At 43.8% G+C, this 17,695-nt stretch overlaps 1 protein-coding gene across 1 annotated transcript; it reads right to left on the bottom strand.

Annotated features, from left to right (window-relative positions):
- Window positions 1–432: 432 nt before the first annotated feature.
- LOC127316088 (peptidyl-prolyl cis-trans isomerase CYP71) lies at window positions 433–6,230 on the bottom strand. The gene is made up of 14 exons (XM_051346509.2): window positions 5,923–6,230; window positions 5,743–5,828; window positions 5,486–5,574; window positions 5,096–5,335; window positions 4,883–5,004; window positions 4,410–4,485; window positions 3,885–3,992; window positions 3,622–3,798; window positions 3,053–3,270; window positions 2,785–2,917; window positions 2,438–2,661; window positions 2,019–2,172; window positions 1,825–1,927; window positions 433–841 (listed from the first exon to the last, which is right to left on the bottom strand). Exons 1-13 carry the CDS (start codon window positions 6,159–6,161, stop codon window positions 1,844–1,846), a joined length of 1,950 nt encoding a protein of 649 aa, XP_051202469.1. The 5' UTR covers window positions 6,162–6,230; the 3' UTR covers window positions 433–841; window positions 1,825–1,843.
- Window positions 6,231–17,695: the final 11,465 nt, after the last annotated feature.

Here is a 17,695-nt window from a genome sequence, read left to right as displayed (position 1 = left end):
AGAGCTGGCGTCACACGATTACAATATAAGTAGATTATCTGCAACCATAATCAAGGACAGCAAAGCACAACTGCTCAACCAGCGGTTCTCTTCTCTACATGCCACTCGGATGATTACTGTTGCAAGCACAAACACGTCTCTCTTTTACTCTGAAACACCAACTCTAGGTGTTTAGCCCAGAACAATCTAGAGGCATCCAGTGTTTAGGAAGCACCAATCAGCTTGCTTGCTGTGACAGTGATCGCACCACATGGAAACACCAAACAGGTAAACAGATGCCTCCTATTCTCCTACACAGTCCAGGTTCACGCGGCAATAGTATATCCATCGTTCGTATACCAATAGAGAAGGTACACACCGGCGGCCAAGGAATGGAAAGATTCCACCTTCCCTTGTCCGTTTACACTTGGTCAGCGAAGATACGACCATCGGTTCAACCGTCAACATCAATCAGACTGCTATAACGCCAGGAAACTATATCAGCGTTTTACAGAAATGTTCTCATCAAGATACAAGCTTAAAACGTGCAGTGGAAAAATCCTCACTCATCCTCATACAACTACGCTGTCAGTTTTTCCCGTGATAACTTTTGGGGAAATAGTTCTGTCCATGGCGAAAATTGTTATGGATGGTTTAGCCTTTGGTCCATGGCTCTCAGTCAAAAGCTCGCTAGAACTTTGATGGTGCAGACATTACCCAACAACAAGTTGCATGGTCTTGCTCCACTCTTCTGGTGAAGAAGGTAAACTCGAAGCACCATGGCCCTTCTGGGAGAATTAACGGAAGCAAATTTATCTCAGACAGGTCAGTGAATCGCCGTTCAGCTGGTAATGTAGCAACCCTGCAGAGAGCACATCAAAACACAAGAAATGTAAGGTCATGCTCTTTTTTCTAAATTCTAAAAAAATTAAAAATAAGAATACAAGGAAATAAATAATATACGCCATTTCTGATTTCATGAAAATTGCTACTCCCTCCATTACAAATTTTTAGATGTTCATATTTTTCCATATATACTTGGTCAAACTTTACGAAGTTGGGCTTTGACCATAACAAAAACACAGGGTAATTTGGAATGGAGAGTAATCCAGGGTGTTTGGATTGGCTACTTCGATCTCACCCACGTTTGCCTAAATCACAAGATGCGTTTGGTTTTGCTACTTAATGATCGACAAGCCAATAGTTGATAAAACTCACCAAAAGGAAAAGAAAACTAATTGTGACAAGTCAACCACATCCTGCATCTTCGGGGCCGTAATCAATTGCAACATGAAAATGTGGGGGTTGGGGATTTTCATGCTCCATCATCATGACTGATAGTCCTCATTTACATACATACGGGTCCAGTTTCCCTCGTAAAATTGATTTGACTCCTTACTGGAATTGCACCCTGCCTGCTTTGATGAAGTTTGTTGATTTATTTTATTTTTACAGAGTTGTTCACAAAGCATTGAACCCATCAAACAAGATTGAATTATTGTTCACTTTGAAGCATGCGGCTAAGATTCATAAATGTGCATCTTTTTGCTCACACCAGAACAGTAGATCTAACTTCCCAGAAGAACAGACCAATAATACAAGAACATGATTCCAAATCTGGAAGGCAACTACACCCTCCATTCCAAATTATAAGATGTTTTGGATATTTCAATATGGACTACATATAGACTGGGATGAGTGATCAGACACACTAAAACACGTCTGTATACATGCAATTTAGAAAAATGCCAGAACTTCTTATAATTCAGAACGGAGGGTGTAGAAATTTCAATCCTGAAAAGAATGATAAGGTTAAAGGGAGAAACTGAGAGAACAACTACTAACCAGTTGGTTAAACAGGAGCTTATGTCTTGGGCACTGTAACATTCAAGATCTTCACATCCTGATAGGGTCTGTCATTCTTGTCGGTCTTGGTCTTCTCAATTTGCTGTAAACAGAACAGAAAGTTAAGAAGACCGAATTAGGGAAATGAAAAGACAACATTCAGCCACTAAAGGGAATATGCAAAAGTTTGATACCTGAACAACATCCATCCCTTTCACAACTCTACCAAACACGGTATGTTTGTTATCTAGCCATGGAGTAGCCACAGTGGTGATAAAGAATTGAGAACCATTAGTATTCGGCCCCGCGTTAGCCATTGAAAGTGTAAATGGCCTATCATGTCTCAAGCTGCAATACGGCCAAGAAAGTGGTCACTAACAGTCTATAAGGGATAGTTTATCCATAAAAGATAGTGCTTATCTATTAAAGGCGGTGATTTCTTCTATAACAACAACAGTTGTGTACGGTAAAAGTATTTACACGAGTATAACGAGATTTTTTGCTGAGTGACAAACTTTACAGTCATATTTGACTACAAGGTGCATTAAGCTGGACAACAGGACTCATTTTGTACAAACGAGAACAAGATAAGCCATATATATAGCTAAAATACCTTTTGTGAAATTCATCTTCAAATTCCCTACCCCAGATTGATTGCCCACCAGTACCATCCCCCAAAGGATCCCCAGTCTGGACCATGAATCCTTTAATTACACGATGAAATATGAGATTGTCATAATAACCATTCCGGCAGTGAGTGGTGAAATTTTCCACAGTTTTTGGACACTCTTCTGGATATAGTCTACAGTGAATATCACCCATTGAAGTATGAAAAACCTGAAACAGAAAGTAAAATCTTACAGGTTCAGGAGATGAAGAAAATGATAAATTAAAAGATCAATTCCACATATGATTCGGATATAAAGTAACAAACAAAATATAAGTGTTGAGAAAACATACCAAACTGTCAGGTAGTGATGTCGTAGCAGTCTTGCCTAGTTCTGATACAGACAAAAGCTCTTCTGGTGGGGGTTTTTCATTGAAAACATCCCTACCCTTAGTTGCATCTTCAGGCTCCTCAGGTTCTCTACGACTGTACAATAATAAGGATGAAGCATGGCATCAAACACTTCAAACTTCCAGGAAATAACATACATGAACAAAAATTCAGAAGAGGGTACTGGGCACCAGTCAATGAAATATTCTCCTGGATGCTTGAACTGCATACCTAAAGGTATATATTCTGTGTTTCTTGAAGGCACAGCATAGCAGAGTAGGGTCTGATAAAGGCTCCTTGGTGTCATTGACATTAGCAGCTATTGCAGGGATTTTCCTAACCTTCTTATTGCCTTTGTCGCCTTGGTATAGAGCAATTCTCAGAAACCTCTCATTGTTCTCTACCTTCCCCAGGATGCGGGAAACCTTGTTCGTGTGCAAATTTACAACCTGCGTATGTGTATAAATGTATAATAATAGACTTTCAGGAAGATGTTCAGCTGAGTAACTCACATGTGTAAGATGCCAGACAGAAGTGCATAATGCCATTACTCGTGCATGCAATCAGCAAATAGGAGCACAACATGATTATTATGTTCGATAAACAGTCAATACTCAACATGAGCAAACTCTGTTTATACAGGTTATTTCAGAAGAACAAGTACAGTGTTTAACATCATTAATATATTTCATGAGAATTATTTATCATCTAGAATAGAACAATAATAGACTGGTAATATTAAAGTACATAAAGAACAAAATATAAAGGGAAAATGGAAAAATAAAGGAACTAAGGCATACCTTTATGCCCAAAAGAGTGGCATAAATAAGAAAGTTGCCGCTCTCATCAAATACAGCATTAGGTTGTGGAACATTTTCTGTCTTTTCTATTTCCTTCTCAACAGCCATTCTTCGCCCAAAATCAATAGCATCAAGATGATATAACGGAACATCACTTTTCTGAAGATCTTGTGCCACCTGCAAGTAACAATATTTAGTTAGAGGTTCCAAAGTTACCATATTCAACTGTGATGTATAAGCATTGGACAGAGGAAGTATCTTACCTCGAGGGACTCATCATACACTCGTCTTAATTTACCAGTTTTGAACCAGAATACCCTTATCCTGCGATCGGGGGATGTGACAGCAAATTGAGTGCCATCGTTGCTCACCTGGACAAGAACCACTCATTAAGTAGACTTACTCCATGTATATTAAGAAGATTAACAGTTACTATCATTTCTATCATTCTATGTAAGTCCCATATCTCATAATGCACTCGTAGTAAGTAGGTTTTTGCCAAACGATTGACATCATCTTTAGCTCATTATATTTAAGGTAAGGATGAGGTGCTCTAGCCAACTACTGATGAGATAAGATCATAAGATGGATATATCTTACATATTCAGGTATCTCTATCATTGAAATGATTTGCTGGTAAAATAAAGAAATATATGATGTGTGGCAGCCTATTTATAGGAGTACATTTATTCTGCCGCAAAGCATTCAACCAATGGTGTGCAACCGTCTGCATAGTTCTACGAATGAAGAAACAATAGAAGCAATATAATGATCAAATAAAAAGGTACCTCAATAGCAGACACACTCGTCTTGCATTTTGCAAGTTCAAATAGATTTGTGTCTGTCTTCAAACGAAAGTTAACCCTGCACAAAGCAGATAGCAGTGTCAAGTATTGATAAGTCAATGAGTTGATGCATATACGATGAGGAAAAGAACATTTCAGAGCACATGTACTATAGCTATCTTGAAATGAAAGACCTCGTAGCAATTGAAACTATAAACACTAAAATACTAATCCAATCAGAAACAACTAGACCTAGGTCGGCAGAACAAGATTTGAAATCAGCATACAAATATCTAACTAGAACTTACAGGGTTCAACCATATATCTGCTTCAGTTGCCAAGTTTTCAGCTGAACTACTAGAAAGTGGAAGCATGAACTCAAACTCAAGTTTGCAATTACTCAGGAATTTGTTTTGGCAGAGACAAAATCAGATGAAACATAACGCTGAAAATAACTCCAAGAGGCAAGAACATACGCATCTTCTGGAAACTTGAGGGTAGATGGAGACCAATATTCCAACAGTCCTTTGGCATCAGCAGACACCACAACATCCTGAACATGGTTATATTTCATAACTTTTACAGGGCCAGCATGAATCTGCAGTCGAATAAGAAGCTCGGTAGTCAGTAAAAGTCCTTTGGTTACTTGAATTCACAAACAAAAAACAAAAGGCGACAACAAAACATACCTCTTTGGAGATAATCGGATCGGTTGAACCAGAATGAGTGTCATATATGTGAACAAAAGATGTACTCCGGTCACTAACAGCAAGTTTCGGTTTAACATCACCCTGTCCATAAACCCACTCAATCGCCCCAGGAATAAATGGGAGACGCATCATGAACATCATGTCATAGTTTACAACATCGTATATCTTGACAGACCGGTCGTTGGAGATCGTGCAGCAAAGTAAGCCATCGACACTGACCTGCATTGCCGAATCACGCTATAATTGCAGTTGTTTGTAATATGGCAGGTAGGCGCAATGACTAAGGGTAGCGACTAACAAGCTAAATCTACTATGTGTCATCCTAATATCTTAATTGAAGAAGTGGAACATAAGAATGTGTGCACTCACAGCTAAGCCTTCGATGGGACTGAGATGAGACCGGAAGTGTTTAGCAAATTCAATCCCACTCGGTTTCTTCTTCCAAAATTTCAGATGTCCTGTGCATAACAATTAAATGAAGCAGAATTAACCAACATTCTTATAATCTGAGGGATACTGATCCCTGCATAGATCTAGCATGTCAAATTCATCCACTACCAAAAACCACTAATAGTAATAGGTACTAAACAGGTCAGTATGTTGAGACATAAGTAGGGAAAATTCACCATCAGCGCTTCCGGTAATGAAGAAGTCTGCGGGTGAGACCGCGACGTGGGTGACGACGTCCCGGTGCATATAGCTCTTCTCGTACCTGCAAAAGGCAACCGCCGCCGCAGTTAGCCACTGCTCCAGGAAGCAGACACAAGCCCGTCCCAAATCCTACGGCACTAAACTGCGAGACTTACATGGCGGCGGAGGGGAGGGCGTCGAGGAAAGCCTGCTCGAACTGGAGCGGGCGCTTCTGCCGCTTCTGCGCCGGCGCGGGGCCCGGCCCGATCAACTCGTCCCCGTCCTCGTCCTGCTGCTGCACCACGGCAGGGGCGGCAGCCGCGCCGTTGCCGTGCTCCTGGTCGCGCTCTGCGTCAGCCTCGGCCGTCGCGCTCGTTAGGGTGGAATTGGCGGTGGACTCGCTCGTCGTCGCCATGGCGACCTCGAGCTCTCTCTCCACTAGGGTTCTGGGGATTTGGGGGGAGCGTGTGTTTGGGACTTCGAGAAGAAGGTATAGGGTAACTCCTGTTAATTACAGAATGTTGTGGGGTTTATTAGCAAAAGTTCAATTATACAGTAACACAACCCGAATTTTCTCCCGGCTGCCTGAGCGTACTCCTGGGTTTGGGCCTAGCCCATTACGGATGGGTGGATTTTTATTTTTATTTTCATCGGTTTCACTTCCAGGCCCATCTCCCAACATAGCACAGGCCCATCCGCTCGTCGTCCATGCTACCGTCCTCGCACATGTTTGATGGGTACAAACCATCGCCCGCGTGGTTCCCTAACGGGGTGAGCTTGGGCCGTGGCCCATCAACAGGCAGGGAGCCAGTAGGCCTCGGTTTTTTCCGGTTTTGTCAAGTTTTTTCTGGTTTTTCTTGGGTTTCTGTTTTCTTTCGATTTTTCTTCGAGTTTTTCGATTATTTCTTTTTATGTTTTTCTTTTTTAACAAATTTTAAAGTTAAGCAAATTTCAAATTCGAACAAATTTCAAAGTAAGCAAATTTTTAATCTGACCAAATTTCGAATCTGGGCAATTTTTAAATCTAAGCAAATTTCGAATCTGGGCAAATTTAAAATCTAAGCAATTTTTTAATATGAGAAAATTTCAATTCTGAGCAAATTTCAAATTTAAATAAATTTCGAATTTGGGAAATTTTGAAACAACCGAACTAATGGGCCAAGCCCATTAAGGGGTGATGGTTAGCTGCTCCCCACATGTTCTTGCCTGAGGCGCCCGCCGAGAAGAATCAGAGTCTTCTCCAGAAAATCCTATTTGATTCCTTAAGCGTCAGTTAGCGTGCCGACGCAAATGGAGGGAGCATAATGGGCCACGTCTGGTCAGGGGATAGGGTGCTCACAGGAGAATAAGAAATTGACCTCGCTAGAGAAGGAGAAGACGCGGTTGGCCGCGGCATCACCGACGGAGGTGAGGTCAAGAACTTAGGGTAAGTGGTGCGGGATCTTAGGGTTCTAGGGGTGCGGGAGATCACCTATGAGAGACTTAGGGTTCTGGGGTGCGGGGGTTCGCATGACATTTGAGATCATTGAGTACAACATGGACAAGGGTCTTGGGAGTGATATTTACATTCGTTTTGCCACCTTCTCCGTTGGAGGCTACCAATAGGCATCTGCTACGACCTAGATGGTACATTAAGGAGGACGGCGAAGAGTACATCTTTGTCTTCCTCGATCTCATGAGCAAGGGCTGCCAGGTGAGGTTCCTCTTAGTGTTGAAATTGGCGGAGGAGGCTTCGAGGCAGCCCTTGCCAGATGCCTCCGAGGAAATTCCCACAATATACTTCCAATGTAACCACCTAGTGTTATTCACAGTTCGTGAAACGGATGGACCTAAAAGCATATCCATACTTGTAGGACGACCGCCTCATGATCAAGTGCGGGATCACTGTCAACAAGAAACCACAAGTGAGGCAGGCCTCACCGGTCTTTGAGGCCATGGTGCCTCTTTTACTTATGTTCTTGGTTCTCTTTATTTCCTTGTTTTAGTTTCACTCGTATTTGTTTCTTGGTTCATTTAATTATTTTTTGTCTTATATTTTTGTTTATTTATTGCACTTTTAACATTTTTTAGATTTCATCTATTTATGTTTAGTGAATGTGTTCCCCACAAAAAAATTAGTAAAAAAAATCAGCAATTGATATGTTTTTAGTAGTGTTTCTATCTATTTTCAATTAAAAATTGGCACCGGAAAGTTCATCATATTTGTTTGTTAAGCTTTCTAGAACACATAAATACATTTTTTGCATTCAACGTTCTCACATCTGCAAGATCATGATCTATTTTCTTTTATGGTCATAATGATAATTTTGTTAAAACACTGTTCAGTTCAAAATGTTGCAGACAATTTTAGGAGTGCAATTAGCATATTTGTAAATTAATTAAAATTTCCACATGAAGATCAGCCAATGCGAATGCACGGCTCAATTTTGTACATATGGAGCCAAATAGGTTTCTGAACTTGTTGAATGTTGGATCTAACGAAATGAATTGGGGTACCCGTTAAGACGACGACAACTCAGGATGCTTATGTGAAACAATTTGAATTATAGCCGTTGTAATATACCATTGAAAATGGTTGTCGAAGGGTATTATGAAAATATATAAAAGGGAATATGAAGAAAAAAATTAAAACCACCCTCTTCTTTTCTTTGTTGTCCAATTTTTTTGAGATAAGGATCAGCCAGTGCTAATGCACGGGTCAGCGACTAGTTTTACCAAGGAACATTTGACAAAGCACATTGCGGCCGGCCATAGATGTGTGTATGACTTGCATGTTTGGACTGAGTGAGAGTAGATTTCAAGCAAGTGTTTATATAGAAGATCCAAGTGTAGTTAACATGATGTTCTCGCTCTGATCTCTACCTTCCAGTACTTACTTTGATGCCATGGAATAGGTTAAGTGAATCTTAGCATGTCATTTAATAGAAGCGATGTTCCTTGGTTTGTAGGTATATGTATGATTTCAGATTCCAGGCATCAAGAAGTAGCTGTCTTGGTGGCGGCAGGCAAGAGCAGGAGCCATTTGATTAGGCAAGAGTGTTCCCTAGTGGATGGATATGGATCTCCCAGCTAACCTGAGAATGACATGTATTCAAAGGATGATGTGCTGGTCAGGAGTTGAGACGTCAAAGCATAATATACACGAGATCTCAGCAGTGTGTATGATAGTGCACGGGACAGATGCCATTCCGTCACATGCCACATGACTGTGCAGGATCACGCGAGATCGCAGGCGAGCTGTCGCCGTTTGATCATGGACCTAATCACCTAAACCGTCCATGGCTGGCTGGCTATCCATGGGCGGCTGCACATGACCGCTGACACCCGAATGCCACCACAATTCGGTTAACAGTCCACGCCCCTAAGACGTGATCGCCGCCGGCGCGGGCTTCTGCACTTTCTTCTGTCTTTATAATGCAATTGTCTTAAGAACAACGGTGCATCTTTTCGCATGCTCACTATACTGCATTCGTTATGTAGAGAGATAGCTTTTCCACTCCTAATACATAAGTATAATCTATGTTTCCAACCATCCTAGAAAATCCCCTTGCTTCGATGATTAATATATAAGAGTCATGCAGTATCGGCAACACTTGACTCTCTTATCACGACTTTGCAGAACTTGTACATCGAGATCTTGCTCATGTGTAAGTACTCATCAACAATATCACCGGAAACTCTATATGTAAGCATGTAAATAGCTGCGGATTTTTTTATAAGAAGTGAAGCCAAACTTACTGGCGGCATCGGCCTTGCGTTCGAAGTGCTAGTCGTGGTACCTCACGCCCTTCGAAAATAGTGAAGAACAATGTTCTTGACATTCGAAAGCGCCGCCGGAACATGTGCTCCAGGTAGGTCGAATTGGTGGACTAGATCTTGTAGTGACCAGCATCTCGATTGCACTTGAGATTGCCCATGCGTGGCCTTGTCGAGCCCATGTGCACATGTCTCTTCATCTTGGTGCGCTCATGAATGAGGGTGTCCGTTGCAATCATGAGGTCGGAAGAAGTGACTGACTCGTTGCCATCGGACGATGTGTAGACGACCATTAGGGGACCTTGGCAAGGATTGCTGGGGGACAAAATGCAATTTAGGAGTTCTAGGGGAGGGGCAAACACACAAAATAAATTGTAATCTAACCCCTTCCACATTTTTCCCTCAGGGATGTGCCAAATTATGCCCCCCCCCCCCCCCCCCCAACATACACTAAGCCCCAGTGTAGACGACGTTCGTGTAGAAAAACTCGATCAGACTCGCTGAGTCCATCTATTCACAACAAGGATGTGTGGATGGCCATTATGCTTGGCGCAAATGGCCAAAAAATTGCTCTAGGTTTGTACATCAAACTCGATCACATAAACGGCCGAATAGGTCCTAGACGTTGTCGGTCCTGGTGGGAGGTGCCGAGGCGGCGAACAGGGACCAAGGGCTAGTGTCGTCAAGTGCGCGTGTGGATGCCAGCAGAGGAATTGTGGCCTCCGGCGAACAACGGTCCAAACAGTGGCACCAACAACGACGAGGGGCAGGGCAGGCCTCGCAAGTGGCTTGTGTGACATTGATGGACGGCCCGGGAGAGTACAAGAGGGGGGCAAGTGTGTCTGTGTTGTATCTGTGCCAATGCATTTGGGCGCATTTGGTAGGTTGTGAGCCCTTTGGCTCGCATCGGCCCAGCAAAAACCGGCCCGTTTGGTTGCCTGTGAGACGTCCGCGTTGTGGCCCAACCGGTTCTCAAAGCACCCCTGGGACAGGCCCTGGAGGAACGCCCGGATCGGCAGTTTCTCCGGGGCCAAACCAGTTGTTGTGCCATTTTGCACGCCCGCGTGCAACGGTTGCACGCGTGAAGAAGCGCGGGAGACAACTCGTTTTCTTGGTCCTCGCTGCACATTTCCCCTCACCGCTTCGTTCTTCTCTCTCCCCATTCACTCCTGGCACAGACACCATCGTCCTGTCCCATCAACCGCTGCCGTGGCCTCCTCGCCTCCTCCGCCTCCGCCATCCTCTCCAGTGCCGACGGATCCTGTCGTACGACCGTCGGCCACCTGGTCGAACGAGGTGCTAATGCGCCTCGTCCGCGAGTACGAGGCCGGAGGCGGCGACTCGGTCGCGAAGATCAATGTGGACCGCGTGCCGGCGATGAATCGACCATCGCCGTTCGCGAGCACGAGGCCCGTCGACGTTGCAACCCGGAGCGCACGCCGTCCTGGCTCTTTGAGCCGCTGGAATTCGACCGACGGATCCATCGGGGACGGGGGGTTTTCCCCCGTCCCCACTAGGGTTTCCGACGGCGAGGGCGGCGGCAATGGCGGGCGGTGCACCGGGCTCCAGCAGGGAGATGGAGCCCCCGTCGGGGTTCGCGTCCACCCCGATGCAGCCGGCGATGCCATGGGGCATGCCGCGACCACCTGCCCCCTTTGGCGCGCCTCCCGTCCCGCCGCCGCTGGGGTTCACCCGACCTCGTGCTCGGCGCCAGACGTCAGCACCATCGGCGCCCAGCTTCCCGACAACTGCACTGCGGCCGGACCTGAGGACGTACTTACCGGCTACGCCGCCTCCCCCTCCACCGGGATTTGCTCCTCTTCCTCCTCAGAGTGGGGCGCTGGCGATCCACCCAATCGTAAGTACCTTGACTCAATCTCCTTGTCGCTTGTTTACGTCGACTAGATGACATTGTAGATCAAGGTTGACATGCATTCACTGCAATGTGCTTATGCTTGCCATGCCAAGCTCAAGCACCATCATGGACTTGACAATTGCAGTGCTTGAGCTTGGCATTGCCATTACTTGCTGGTGCTTGTGCTTGCCATTGCTTGTTGCTAGTGCATGTCATTGCTTGCTGCTGCTTATGCATGCCATACCATTGCTTGCTACTGCTTGTGCATGCCATGCCATTGCTTGTTGTTGCTTCTGCATTCCATGCCATTGCTTGCCGGTGCTTATGCATTCCATGCCATTGCTTGCTGCTACTTGTGCATTCCATGATATTGCTTGCTGCTGTTTGTCCATGCCATTGCCTTGTTAAGATTGACATGGCTTCCTTGTGCGTGTGCAGAACTGGCCCTTCCCGAAATACTTCTCGGATGGGCCCATACTGGACGCTGTGAACTATGTCGTCGTGTGCAGCTGCGTGATCCGAATGTAGCGTTCCTGGAAGCCCACGCGTAGATCACAACGCCGAGGCGCCACACCGGCCGTCCTGCTGACCTGGGGCACCATGCCAATCCGCGTATGCCGGCGTTCTTCGTCCAGGTGGAGAGCCAGGACCTCTGTGCCCTCGCCGTCCCGCCATTCATGGAGCAGCCCCTCATCAGGAAGTACACGCTCAAATACAATGGCCCCATGTGAAGGTCTGCTTGTACTTGGGCGACCGTTGCGCGTGGAAGGTGCAGCTGCAGTGGATAGGGCAGCGCGCCGGGTTCATCAAGTCATAGAGCAACTTCTGCGCTAGGATTTTGCTGCACGTCGATGACACGCTCGTCTTCACCCCTGACGACGACGGCTTCAAGGCCACCGTCTTCAGGAAGGAGACGTCCTGCTCCAGCGTCTTCGGCTGCAAGAGACACTGATGACCCACAAGTATAGGGGGTGTATCGTAGTATCTTCGATAAGTAAGAATGTCGATCCCAACGAGGAGCAGAAGGTGTTGACAAGCAGTTTCGATGAAGGATTCACTGTAAATGCTCACAGACAAGTATTCAGGGGGTTTTGATGTAACAGATGAATAAAGTACGAGTAAGTAAAGTGCGAGAGTAACAATTGCAGCGAGTGGCCCAATCCTTTTTAGCACAAAGGACAAGCCGGTTTGTTTACTTATAATGACCAAACGTTCTCGAGGACACACGGGATTTTAGTCTAGTGCTTTCGCTACATACGGCTAATTAATCTTTATTGTTTCGATAAGTGTTGTGTGGGTGAACCTGTGCTAATGTACCGCCCTTCCTAGGACTAATACATACTTGTGATTATACCCCTTGCAAGCATCCGCAACTACAAGAAAGTAATTAAGATAAATCTAACCACAGCCTTAAACTCTGAGATCCTGCTATCCCTCCTGCATCGATATACCAACGGGGGCTTAGGTTTCTGTCACTCCGGCAACCCCGCAATTGGCAAACGAGTACAAGATGCATTCCCCTAGGCCCATAAAGGTGAAGTGTCGTGTAGTCGACGTTCACACGACACCACTAGAAGAATAACACCACAACTTAAATATCATAACATTGAATATTACTCAACCATACTTCACTACTAACATTTAGACTTCACCCATGTCCTCAAGAACTAAACGAACTACTCACGAGACATCATATGGAACATGATCAGAGGTGATATGATGATGAATAACAATCTGAACATAAACCTTGGTTCAACGGTTTCACTCAATAGCATCAATAACAAGTAGAAATCAATACCGGGAGAGTTTCCCCTATCAAACAATCAAGATCAAACCCAAATTGCTACAGCGGTGACGATGTGCAGCGGTGGAGACGGCGGTGATGATGATGAAGATGATGATGATGGTGATGGAGATGATGTCCAACTTGATGGCGGTGACGATGGCGTCGATTTCCCCCTCCGGGAGGGAATTTCCCCGGCGGATCTCAGCCCGCCGGAGAGCTCTTTTCTCTCTGGTGTTCTCCGCCCCGCAGAGGCGGCTGTAACTCTTCGCGAGGTACCCTCTGGAGCTTAGGTCTTCGGGACGAAGGCGCACGCGAAGAAAAGGAGGAGAGAGGGGGCTGTGGGCCCCCTCCTCACAGGGCGGCGCGGCCAGGCCTTGGGCCGCGCCGGCCTATGGGGTGGGCCCACCTCGGGTCCCCTCAGCTCCCCCTTCTGGCTCACTTCGTCATCTGGAAAAATAGGATTTTTGATATAATTTCCGTCAACTGTTGATCTTCCGAAATATTGCATTCTGACGGTGCTTTTTCCAGCAGAATCCTGGCTCCGGTGCTCGATCCTCCAATAATCATGAAACATGCAAAATAGATGAAATAACATAAGTATTATGCCCAAATATGAAATATATCAATGAATAACAGCAAATTATGATATAAAATAGTGATGCAAATTGGACGTATCAACTCCCCCCAAGCTTAGACTTCGCTTGTCCCCAAGCGAAACTGAACTCGGTAAACAGGACCACATGTTTATGGAGTGAAGAGTCGATAAATAAAATACGGACAAGAAGCATCATATTCATTCACACAAGACATTCTAGTAAACAACTCCCTCATATAACTCAACTTGAAACAAGTATAAGGTAATCACAAATAAAGGTGCATAAGAAATCATAGTTGGTAATGGCAAACTTCGTTCTTGGTCAGAGAACAATTAACAGGTTATTCTTATCTATCGAGCAGTGCTCTCATGTTAAAGTTTATATTGCACAACTTGCATACTCAATTATAATAGTCTCCTCATGATCATTGATAACTTGCAAAGCTATATTCATTTAGATAAAACTTGTACTAAACAAGGAAGAGTAAAAGACATGATGAAACAAATCACAATATAATGGTCTGATCACAACTACTCAAATGCTTGCTTAAGATGGAGGGAAATAGGTTTACTGACTGAACATAAAGTAAAAGACAGGCCCTTCGCAGAGGGAAGCAGGGATTAAATCATGTGCTAGAGCTTTTTCAATTTTGAAATCATATAAAGAGAATAAAAGTAACATTTTGAGAGGTGTTTGTTATTGTCAACGACTGGTAGCGGGTACTCTAACCCCCTTGCCAGACAAACCTTCAAAGAGCGGCTCCCATTTTATTTTTATTTTGTGTGGCACTCCTTCCAACCTTTCTTTCACAAACCATGGCTAACCGAATCCTCGGGTGCTTGCCAACAATCTCATACCATGAAGGAGTGCCTTTTTATTTTAGTTTTATTATGATGACACTCCCCCCAACCTTTGCTTACACAAGCCATGGCTAACAGAATCCTTCGGGTGCCGTCCATCAATCACATACCATGGAGGAGTGTCTATTTAGGTTAATTAATTTGGGACTGGGAATCCCATTGCCAGCTCTTTTTGCAAAGTTATTGGATAAGTGGATGAAGCCACTAGTCCACTGGTGAAAGTTGCCCAACAAGATTGAAAGATAAAACACCACATACTTCCTCATGAGCTATAAAACATTGACACAAATAAGAGAATAGTAAATTTTGAATTGTTTAAAGGTAGCACACGAAGTATTTACTTGGAATGGCAGAAAATACCATGTAGTAGGTAGATATGGTGGACACAAATGGCATAGGTTTGGGTTAAGGTTTGGATGCACGAGAAGTATTCCCTCTCAGTACAGGTCTTTGGCTAGCAAGGTTAATTAGCAAGCATAAGAGTTGAAGGAAACAAACAAATATACATGTGATAGAAATAATCATGCATCTTCCTTGTAAGCACAAACAGTTTTAATTTCAGAATAATAAGCTATGAGCTAACAAGAAAGAAAGACAATGAAACAACTACATGTATTCCTCTTTTCTACTTAAACCTCAAAGTGTTGTTGCTATTGACCAATGCTAAGTTTGCCAAAACCAAATAGATTTATTCAATGCTCCCAAAGTGATACCAGTACTAAAATCAAGATCAATCATATAATAGAGATTGCAAACTAAAATAAGATGTGCAATATGTAAATCATAAGACTTCTCATTAATATTCCATAACGATAACTCACACCAAGGGATACATAGACAACCAACTAAAGGAGAGATACTTCCAAACCGCAACCCATCTTATATGATAACTTCCCTACTCATGATATGACACTACTTGACAGTAAAAAGTAAAAGGTAGTGATGATGTGATACCGCGGCACTCCCCCAAGCTTGGAACAAACCAAGGGGATGCCAATACCGATGATGAATTACTCCTTCGGCGATGGTGAGTGCCTGAAGAAGATGTCTTCGAAGCTAGGTAATGACGTGGAACCCTTCCTCCGGTGCGAATTCTTGCGCTCTTGTTTGCACTAAAAGGGTTATCCACCACCTTGATGCTTGCGATGGTAGCACGCGGGTGTGCGCGCGAGTCTTCCTCCACCTCTTCTTCATCCTCTTCCTTGACGTTCTTGTCCCCCTCTTTCCACTCGGGATCTTGAATATCTTCATCCGAAAGCTCCTTGCCCTTGTTCTTGGAGACCATGGTGCTTCTAAACTGAAAACAGATCCTGGCAGAAACAGCTCGAAACAAAACACGTCGAGAAAACGATATACGGACCTCCAGGGGTCCGGGGGATTATATAGCAAAAAATTTCACGACAAAAGGAAAGTACCAGGTTGAACCAGAGTCGGAAAGGGGCGTCGAGGCGGCCAGCTCATAGGGCGGCGCGGGCCAAGGTCAGGCCGCGCCGGCCTATGGTGGCACGCCCTCGTGCGTCTCCTCCACTCTGTTTCGATCTCGTAATTTTTCATATTTTCCAAAAACAGCAAAAATATTGTTCGGAAAGTAAATTGTGAACTTTTTATTACCAGTACTGTTACCTATTCAAAGTCGAGTTCTGGCGGACTGTTAGTTTGACCTTTGATGAAAGCCTCCGGTGTTTCCACTCGAATAACATCAACATCTATATTGTAAGAATCACCTGAGATATAATGCTTGAGTCTTTGTCCATTCACCACTTGCGTGGCATTGCCTTGGAGAGAGCTAATTTTAATTGCTCCTGAACGATACACCTCCTCAACAACATATGGTCCTTCCCATTTCGAGAGTAATTTCCCTGCAAAGAATCTGAGACGAGACCGATACAATAGGACTTTATCCCCAATATTAAATTCTCTTTTGATAATCCTTCTATCATGCCATTTCTTAACTTTCTCCTTAAAGAGTTTAGCATTTTCATAAGCTTCACTTCTCCATTCATCTAGAGAACTCAATTGCAGCAACCTCTTATTACCGGCAAGTTTAGGATCTTTATTTAATTCTCTAACAGCCCAATAAGCTTTGTGCTCTAGTTCTAAAGGTAATGACAGGCTTTTCCATAAACCATTTTATAGGGTGACATTCCCATGGGATTTTTATAAGCAGTTCTATAAGCCCATAGTGCATCCTTCAATTTACTAGCCCAATTCTTTCTAGTTTTATTAACAGTTTTTTCCAAGATAGATTTAATCTCTCTATTTGATAATTCTACTTGCCCGCTAGTTTGAGGATGATAAGCGGAAGCAATTCTATGATTAATACCATATTTAGCAAGAGATTTTCTAAAACCACCATGAATAAAATGAGAACCTCCATCAGTCATAATATATCTAGGAACTCCAAATCTAGGAAAAATAATATCTAAAAGCATTCTTAAAGAGGTCTCACCATCAGCACTTTTTGTAGGTATGGCTTCCACCCATTTAGTAACATAATCAACAACAACAAGTATATGAGTGTTACCTTCTTAAGAGGGAAAAGGTCCCATGAAGTCAAATCCCCAACAATCGAACGGTTCAATAACAAGAGTATAATTCATAGGCATTTCATTGCATCTGGAGATATTACCAACCCTTTGACATTCATCACAGAATAAAATAAACTTCCTTGCATCTTTGAAGAGAGTCGGCCAATAAAAACCTGATTGCAGAACCTTTTGCGCGGTTCTATCTCCGGCGTGATGTCCTCCATAAGCACTACCATGACATTTACTCAATATCTCTTGTTGTCCATATTCGGGAACACATCTTCGTAGAATACCATCCACTCCTTCTTTATATAAGTGTGGGTCATCCCAAAAATAATGCCTCAAATCATAAAAGAATTTCCTCCTTTGCTGAGCTGAAAAGGTTGGAGGCAAGTACTTGGAAACAATAAAGTTAGCATAATCAGCATACCAAGGACTGTCTCGCGAGCTCACCTTTATTACAGCCAATTGTTCATTTGGAAAACTATCATTAACAGGAACAGGATCATAAGCAATATTTTCCAATCTAGACAAATTATCAGCAACAGGATTATCAGCACCTTTCCTA

Source organism: Lolium perenne, chromosome 7 (assembly GCF_019359855.2).
Source record: "Lolium perenne isolate Kyuss_39 chromosome 7, Kyuss_2.0, whole genome shotgun sequence".
In the NCBI taxonomy this organism is placed as follows: Eukaryota; Viridiplantae; Streptophyta; class Magnoliopsida; order Poales; family Poaceae; genus Lolium; species Lolium perenne.
The sequence above is the reverse complement of the archived record's forward strand: the minus strand, read 5'-3'. Positions and strand labels throughout refer to the sequence as shown.

Coding starts and splice junctions, on each gene's coding strand:
- LOC127316088 (XM_051346509.2), bottom strand. CDS start 6,161: ATGGCGACGACGAGCGAGTCCACCGCCAATTCCACCCTAACGAGCGCG. Junction 3,799..3,884: donor TGTATGATGAGTCCCTCGAG/GTAAGATACTTC, acceptor TGTTACTTGCAG/GTGGCACAAGATCTTCAGAA. Junction 2,662..2,784: donor CATCACTACCTGACAGTTTG/GTATGTTTTCTC, acceptor TTTCTGTTTCAG/GTTTTTCATACTTCAATGGG.